The sequence below is a fragment of the Geotrypetes seraphini genome, chromosome 19 (genome assembly GCF_902459505.1).
Source record: "Geotrypetes seraphini chromosome 19, aGeoSer1.1, whole genome shotgun sequence".
Classification (NCBI taxonomy): Eukaryota; Metazoa; Chordata; class Amphibia; order Gymnophiona; family Dermophiidae; genus Geotrypetes; species Geotrypetes seraphini.
In genome coordinates, this window is record NC_047102.1 from 64,045 (window position 1) to 73,114 (window position 9,070).

At 44.2% G+C, this 9,070-nt stretch overlaps 1 protein-coding gene across 1 annotated transcript in view; it reads right to left on the minus strand.

Annotated features, from left to right (window-relative positions):
• The window catches only part of SYT9 (synaptotagmin 9), a 37,464-nt gene extending 29,308 nt beyond the window's left edge, over window positions 1-8,156 (minus strand). The window contains exon 1 of the mRNA XM_033928676.1: window positions 8,009-8,156. Coding sequence (XP_033784567.1) covers window positions 8,009-8,156 — 148 coding nt within the window. The remainder of the gene's footprint in view (window positions 1-8,008) is intronic.
• Window positions 8,157-9,070: the final 914 nt, after the last annotated feature.

Consider the following 9,070-nt stretch of genomic DNA (forward strand, 5'->3'; position numbering starts at 1 on the left):
GTAAGTAAAGTGAATTAGATCTATCCTTTAATTATTTTTGTGGTTGGTCTTACAAACCTAGAAGTTGTCCAACTCAATTCTCCGCACATCTTTTTGATAATGTGGTCTCCAGAATTGTACACAATATTCTAGATGAGGTCTCACCATGGATCTGTACAACGGCATTATAACTTCGGGCTTCCGGCTGATGAAACTTCTTCGGATACAACCCATCATTTGTCTAGCTTTGGATGAAGCCTTCTCCACTTGATTGGCAGTCTTCATGTCTTCACTAATGATCACTCCCAAGTCCAAGACAGCATCATTGATCACCTTGACGGACACGGGCTGATGAGGACCAGTCAGCATGGTTTTACCGAAGGCAGATCGTGTTTGACAAACTTGCTGCACTTCTTTGAGGGAGTAAACAGACAGATAGACAAGGGTGATCCGGTCGACATTGTATATCTGGATTTTCAGAAGGCGTTCGACAAGGTTCCGCATGAATGACTACTTCGGAAAATTGCAAGCCATTGGAATTGAGGGTGAAATACTCATGTGGATTAAAAACTGGCTAGAGCATAGGAAACAAAGAGTGGGGGTAAATGGACAATACTCGGACTGGAAAAGCGTTACCAGTGGGGTGCCACAGGGCTCTGTGCTTGGACCCGTGCTCTTTAACATCTTTATAAATGATCTGGACATATGTACGACGAACGAGGTGATTAAATTTGCGGATGATACGAAGTTATTCAGAGTAGTAAAGACTCAGGGGGATTGCGAAGATCTGCAACGTGACATAATCAAGCTCGAGGAATGGGCATCGACATGGCAGATGAGGTTCAACGTGGATAAGTGTAAAGTGATGCATGTCGGTAACAAAAATCTCATGCACGAATACAGGATGTCCGGGGCGGTACTTGGAGAGACCTCCCAGGAAAGGGACTTGGGAGTTCTGATCGACAAGTCGATGAAGCCGTCCACACAATGTGCGACGGCAGCAAAAATGGCAAACAGAATGCTAGGAATGATAAAAAAGGGGATCACGAACAGATTAGAGAAGGTACTGGGCCATGGTACGCCCTCACCTGGAGTACTGCGTCCAGCACTGGTCTCCGTACATGAAGAAGGACATGGTACTACTCGAAAAGGTCCAGAGAAGAGCGACTAAGATGGTTAAGGGGCTGGAGGAGCTGCCGTACAGCGAAAGATTAGAGAAACTGGGCCTCTTCTCCCTCGAACAGAGGAGATTGAGAGGGGACATGATTGAAACATTCAAGGTACTGAAGAGGATAGACTTAGTAGATAAGGACAGGTTGTTCACTCTCTCCAAGGTAGGGAGAACAAGAGGGCACTCTCTAAAGTTGAAAGGGAATAGATTCCGTACAAACGTAAGGAAGTTCTTCTTCACCCAGAGAGTGGTAGAAAGCTGGAACGCTCCAAGGATTCAAGACAAAGTTAGACAAGTTTCTGCTGAACAGGAACGTGCGCTGGTGGGACTAGTCTCAGTTAGGGTGCTGGTCTTGGACCAGAGGGCCGCTACATGAGCGGACTGCTGGGCATGATGGACCACTGGTCTGACTCAGCAGTGGCAATTCTTATGTTCTTATGAGAAATAAGAAAATACCATTTTATTGGACTAATCCCCGTAAGCTTGGTCCCCATCCCCGCAAACCACCTGATTCCATCCACACAAGCCTTGAATTGTTTTATATTGAACTTATTATATTAAAGTATAAAAAGAAACAATATTCTGTACAATTGTCAATTTATAAATCAGCGTCTTCTCCCCACTCTCTCTTCCCCATTTCCCTTCAGCGTCCTCAGCCAACTCTCTCTCAACTTTCCTTCAGCGCACACACATAAAAACAAGCAAGTAATTTTATATCATTTTTATTCTATTCATTCGTAGAAATTAAAGTCTAAATAATGCCAGTCACATAACAAAACATGATTTTACAAAAATAATTCCCTGCACAGTCAAGCCTGCAAGGATTACTAGATGTCTTTCAGCAGCTCCCCTTCCTCCCTCCCCCTTAACTTTGTGACCAATCAAAATGATCTACCAACAATAAAATTTTAAAAACACAAAGCATACTGTACGCACAGAAAATGTTAATTATCATTTATATTCCGCGGATTTTCAAAGAGGTCAGGGCAAATGACTTTTGCAATGTCACCTCAGTAACAACTATACAAAAATAGACAAATATATCCCCTCCCTTTTTACTAAACCACGATAGTGGTTTTTAGCGCAGGGAGCTGCGCTGAATGCCCCACGCTGCTCTCAACGCTCATAGGTTCCCTGCGCTAAAAACCGCTATTGTGGTTTAGTAAAAGGGGGCCATAGTGCAAAATATAGACAGCATATATAAATTCTCAAAACGGACACATTTGATCACTAAATTGAAAATAAAATCATTTTTCCTACCTTTGGTAATTTCATCAGTCTCTGGTTGCACTTTATTCTTCTGACTGTGCATCCAATATTTCTTCTCTTCTTTCAGCCTCCTGTATGCTTCCTCTCCTCCAGACCTCATTCCCTCCCCCAACTTTTTCTTTGTTTCATCCTGCCCCCTTCTTTCTTTCTCTCTCCATGCCCCCTTTCTTTCTGTATGTCTGGCTTTCTCTCTCTCTCTGTGCCCCATTTATTTATTTCTTTCTCCATGCCCCCTTTGTTTCTCTATGTCTTTCTCTCTCTCTCTCCGTGCCCAATTTCTTTCTTTCACCCTGCCCCCTTCTTTCTTTTTCTCTCTATGCCCCCTTTCTTTCTGTATGTCTGTCTTTCTCTCTCTCTCTCTCCATGCCCCATTTCTTTCTTTCTTTCTCTCTCTATGCCCCCTTTCTTTCTCTATGTCTGTCTTTCTCTCTCTCCATGCCCCATTTTTTTCTTTCTTTGTTTCACCCTGCCCCCCTTTCTTTCTTTCTGACTCCCTGTCCCCCCCTTTCTTTCTATCTTTCTCCCTGCCCTCCCCCATGCCACCACCGCTGGGGAAAGGCTGCCACTGTCGCCATTGGGAACAGGCTGGCGCCGAGTTCTCCCTCCCTGCTTTTCTTCCCCGAGGGGCCAACCAACTCTCACCTCGATGTCAATTCTAATGTCAGAGAGGACGTTCCGGGCTAGCCAGGCAGCAATTGGCTGGTCCAGAACGTCCTCTCCGATGTCAGAATTGACCTCAGGTGGCGAGAGTTGGTCGGCCCCATGGGGAAGAAAAGCAGGGAGAACTCAGTGCCGGCTTGTTCCTGATGGCGGCAGTGGCAGCCTATTCCCCGGTGGGTGGCCGGCTGTGCACCCCCTTGGGGTGTGCACCCGGGGAGGACGCCCCCCCCCTTGGTACGCCAATGCAAACTGGTTTACATACAGGTACTTCAAGCATTTTCCCTAACTGTCCCAGTGGGCTCACAATCAATCTAATCTACCTGGCAGGGCTGGTTTTGCATATGCTGGGACCCAGGCCAGAAATTAAGGAGGGGGCCCCTCTTCTAACTGGTCCCTCTTCCAATTCCACATAAAAAACAACTTTAAATGATTTCTTCACAAATAAAACACATACAGATCTTCACCAAATACCTGTCGTTAAAATCGACTGTAGTACCTGAAGATTGGAGGGTGGCCAATGTTACTCCGATTTTTAAAAAGGGTTCCAGGGTTATTACAGACTGGTAAGCCTGACTTCAGTGCTGGGCAAAATGGTGGAAACAATTATAAAAAATAAAATGGTGTATCATGTAGACAAACATGATTTAATGAGACAGAGTCAGCATGGGTTCAGCCGAAGGAGGTCTTGCTTCACCAATTTGCTTGGCTTTTTTGAAGATATGAATAAACATGTGGATAAAGGTGAACCAGTTGATATAGTGTATCTAGATTTCCAGAAAGCTTTTGAAAAAGTTCTTCATGCGAGGCTCCTGATAAAATTAAATGTAACTTATGTGGTGCTACGACTGCCAGACATCAGCTAAATGCAAATGCAAAAGTGAAAATAAATATGGTTCAAGGCAGGGGTGCCCACACTTTTTGGGCTTGCTAGCTACTTTTAAAATGACCAAGTCAAAATGATCTACCAAAAATAACATTTTTAAAAAAATACAAAGCACACTGTACGCACAGAAAATGTTAATTATCGTTTATATTCCGGGGTTTTTTCAAAGAGGTCAAGGCAGATGACTCTATGCAATGTCACCTCAGTAACAACTATACAAAAATAGACATTTTTTTATTAAACTGTGATAGCAGTTTTTAGCGCAGGGAGCTGCGCAGAATGCCCCACGCAGCTCTCGACACTCATAGGCTCCAAGCGCTAAAAACAGCTATCGCGGTTTAGTAAAAGGGAGCCATAGTACAAAATATAGACAGCAGATATAAATTCTCAAAACTGACACATTTTGATCACTAAATTGAAAATAAAATCATTCTCAGTCTCTGGTTGCACTTTTCTTCTGACTGTGCATCCAATATTTCTTCCCTTCTTTCAGCCTCCTGTATACTTCCTCTCCTCCAGATCTCATTCTCTCCCCCAATTTTTTATTTCTTTCTCCCTGACCCTTCTTTCTTTCTGTCTCCCTGCCTCCCTTTCTTTCTCTCTCTCCATGCCCCTTTCTTTCTGACTCCCTTCTTTCTTTGTCTCCTTGCCCCCCCCTTTCTCTCTCCCTTCCTGCCCCCTTTCTTTCTTTCTCCCTGCTCTCCCCCAAGCCACCAGTTTGCCACTGCTACCATCGGGGAACAGGCCCCCAAGCCACTGCCGCCCCAAGCTCTCCCTGTAGAAGCAGCGTGCTGACCAGCATTCCGCTCCCCGACGTCAATTCTGATGTCGGATAGGAGTTCCGGGCCAGCCAGGCAGCAATTGGCTGGCCCAGAACTTCCTCTCCGACATCAAAATTGACGTCGGGGAGCAGAATGCTGATTGGTCCGACGCTTCTGGAGGGAGGGTGGTGAGGGACATCGGGGAGAGGAAGGCTGATCACCCAGTAGATTGGGATGACACCACGAGTCTATCACAGAGCCCGGGATGGGCTCAGCGATCGACTCACGTTGCTTTCCCGATCTACTGGTCGATCGCGATCGACGTATTGGGCACCCCTGGTTCAAGGCAAAATAATCCTCAGCTCAATGGGACCCAATGAAGAATTAAAGAAATTGCTTCCCAATAATTTTTATTCCTTGAGGATGGTGGTACCCTTATGGTGTTGGATCGCTAGTTACAAATGTTCTTTGCTTAATTTAATGTGGGGTTGTTTTTTTTTAAATTAAAAGAAGAAAGCTTCTAACTCTCAGGATAGTGACCATAAGAATAGCCTTACTGGATCAGACCAATGGTCCATCAAGCCCAGTAGCCCATTCTCACGATGGCCAATCTAGGTCACTAGTGCATAGCCAAATTGCTTTCATCTCACATCTGGCCTCACCATCTTAGTAGTAAAATGTGTTGTATGTGATAATTGCAGTTGAAAGTGCACTGTGAGTTATTTTTCAGAACTTCCTTCCTTGATGTTTCCTGTTTATTAAACTAAACAAATCATTGGTATCTCATTTCTTCAACTTCAAAAGCCAAGGTCAGCAAGCGACTCTATGAAACATTTTTAATGACTCATAATTTACTATTAAATAATAAATAAGTGATGTTTTAATGACATGCATAATTATATTCTAGAGTTCCTAATGGTTTCATGCCTTCTAATAGCCAATTACCCATAATGCTGTTCATTAAAATTAAAAATTGCAATGCAGCTGTAAATACTCTGGACGTAATTCTGCTCTCTATCAGGTGTATTTTGTTTGCATTCTTTTCTTCAAGAACCAAGCAACAATTTTTCTAAAGAGGTTACTGAATATGGCACACCAGCAATAGCTTACAATTGTGTTGAGTGCTTCCACCCATATCAAAATAGTAAAATCCAAACAGTTAGAACTATATCAAGCTCTATCCTATTAAAAAACAATGTCCAGGCTATGATTATCCTTAACTCATTTCAGACATGGCATTCCACTAAGAGAAACATCTCTTATCTAGGAATTGTGGAGTTATACAAGGAGTGTGTGGTGCAGTGGTTAAAGCTATAGCCTCAGCACCTTGAGGTTGTGGGTTCAAACCCACGCTGCTCCTTGTAACCATGGGCAAGTCACTTAATCCCCCCCATTGCCCCAGGGACATTAGATAGATTTGGAGCCCAGGGAAAAATGCTCGAGTACCTGAATAAAATCATGTAAACGGTTCTGAGCTCCCCTGGGAGAACGGTATAGAAAAGTAAATAAAAAAATAACAATAATTGAGAAGTAGCACAGCTACATTGTACACTAAGACCAGCATGTGGTTAGCACATGAGCCCTTCCGGCCTACAAAATAGGGTCTTACATGCTAATGGAAAAAATTAGCATATGGCCATGAATTGAAAAACTCTGAAATTTGGCCTTAGCACACAGGAATGACCCACATATGCAGCGGTGTAGTAAAGGGGGATGGGAGCAGAACACCCCAGGTGCCATTTTGGTGGGGGAAACATGCCACTCCCTTCACCCCCGCACCTCCTGAAATCTCTGCCAGCACAAGCAACTTCTCCAAACTGGTGCTCACGCTGGCTTAGCTCCCTTCTGAAATCACTTCCTGTTCGTGGGGTCAGGAAGTGATGTCACAGGGAAAGCCAATGCTGGCGTGAGCAGCAGACCAAAGAAGCTTCTCACTCTGGCGAAGATTTAAAGAGGTATGAGGGGAAGGGAGGGCTCGAGTGTGGGGATGTGGGGAGGTGTGGAAGGAGTGAGGGGCAGAGAAGAGGGTGCGTGGGGGGGAGGGGGGGAGGCACCACCCCAGGCGCCTCCGACCCTAGCTATGGCACTGCACATACACATGCAATAATGCCACTTTTTACTACATTTTGATAAAAGGGTCTCTTCAGCTTGGAAAAGAGACAGCTGAGGGGAGATACAAAATCCTCAGTGGAGTAGAACGGGTACAAGTGGATCGATTTTTCACTCCAAAGACTAGGGTTCACTCGATGAAGTTACAGGGAACCAATAGGAGGAAATTTTTTTCTACTCAGAGAATAATTAAGCTCTGGAATGCGTTGCCAGAGGATGTGGTAAGAGCAGATAGCGTAGCTGGTTTTAAGAAAAGTTTGGACAAGTTCTTGGAGGAAAAGTCCAGAGTCTGTTATTGAGAAAGACAAGGGGGAAGCCATTGCTTGCTCTGGATCACTAGCATGGAATGTTGCTACTCTTTGGATTTTGGCCAGATATTAGTGACCTGGATTGTGTACCGTGACCATTGGTCTGACCCAGTATAACTATTTTTATGTTCCTATATGATTATATATCATGCACACCCCCCCCCCCCCCACAAGCCCCTATATTCCCTCCGCTGTCGCTTCCTTTGCAGAAACTCATGCTTTTTATTAACCTTGCTCTGGGCCCCAGAATCTATAGATCCCTAGCAGCACTCTGTTTAAAATCCTGCCATTGGTGTGTGGCTAAATTTACTGGGACCTGATGACTTCCTTAAGTCCTTCAAGTCACTGAATAGAATGATAATAACTAATGAACTACCGAGTCCATATTCAGTTGCTCCTGTTTATTAACAAGTTGTGTGTATTATGTACATCTGTTAGTGATGTTGACACTCAATCAGCAGAAAAAAAAGCACATAGCATCCCAGGCAATCTGCTTAGTGCAGGATTTATTTATATCCCAGTAATTTTACTGCATCTTGGCCAATTACAAAAAACATAAACAGCACAATCATAGACATATTAATATGAAAGAAAACTAAATTAATATATTTTGATTGGTATTTTGAAGTCATTACATTTTTTTGCTGATCTTCAGATGTAGATTAAAATAATGGACTGAAAGGAAAAGTTGCTAAATTTTAATGGATTCAGAGGGAAAACTGGGAAGGCTGACATGGGGAATAGATTCTGTAGAGCCATTTTATTTTCTCAAACGATCAATTTAGATGACATTTTCTTAACACCCGCTATGTTGCCACCTAAAATGCAGTTTACAGCATGCAACGTAACAAAAGCCAAAGTTTTCTACCTGGGTCTGCAAGCCGTGCTCTGGCTCGATCCCGCTGGTAGGACGTGAAATCCGGACAGTCCTCGGCTTCCAGCGTCCCGTCCGAGCAAAGCTGCAGCAGCAGCTGCAAAGCTCTCCGGCACACCTCGTCCTTGCGATCCGCAGGCATGTCCCCTCAGCATCCTTCTGCTGGTGCCTGGGCCTTTTCGGAGCCTCCCACTTACTGGTGCCACCAGTTGCTTTCCAGCCGCGACTCTCGGGCGCTCCCCGCGTTCACTGCTGGTATTAGCTTAGCTAGGCTAGATTTGGCAGGGGATGGTGCCGAGCTCTGCTGACAGTCTTCTTAATCTTAGGAAAGGGAGGTCTGCGTTTTGGGGGGGTTCAATCCGGGCTTGAACCCAGATCAGCAGGGCCCAAGCTAGCTGCCTTCCTACCTTGGGAAATAATAAACTTTTGCCACTTTTCGACTCAGCATAGGTCATAGCTCTGACAGCCCCTAATGCAGTGGTCTCAAACTCAAAACCTTTGCAGGGCCACATTTTGGATTTGTAGGTACTTGGAGGGCCTCAGGAAAAATGGGTGATGTCTTATTAAAGAAATAATAATTTTGTATGAGGTAACACTATAATTTATAAATCTTTCCTTTTGGCTAAGGTTCAATAATAATATTGTAATTTATAGCTAAAAAGACATATGATCAAGAAACTTTTATTTTACTTTTGTGATTATGAAAAATATACCGAGGGCCTCAAAATAATACCTGGCGGGCCGCGGTTTGAGACCACTGCTCTAATGCTTCTCCCTCCCTATGCTGAGACTAGGGTACAGTCTTTTGATTAATAGATAGCTTTTACCCCTTGTATTAATGGTGCAGCATTGGACTGAAACTCAGAGCCAAAAACCTGGTTTCCTTGCTGAGAGATGCAGTGGCTAGGGAGCTGGAGCCAAAGACAAGGAAACCACTTCTTCCAGTCTGGGAAGGCAAAGAACTGATGACCAAAAGGAGGCAGAAACTCCTCATGCCTGTTTATCTTTTTCTATGCAGCAAGTCAAAACAAAGGTAACAGGACTTCAAATCCCATG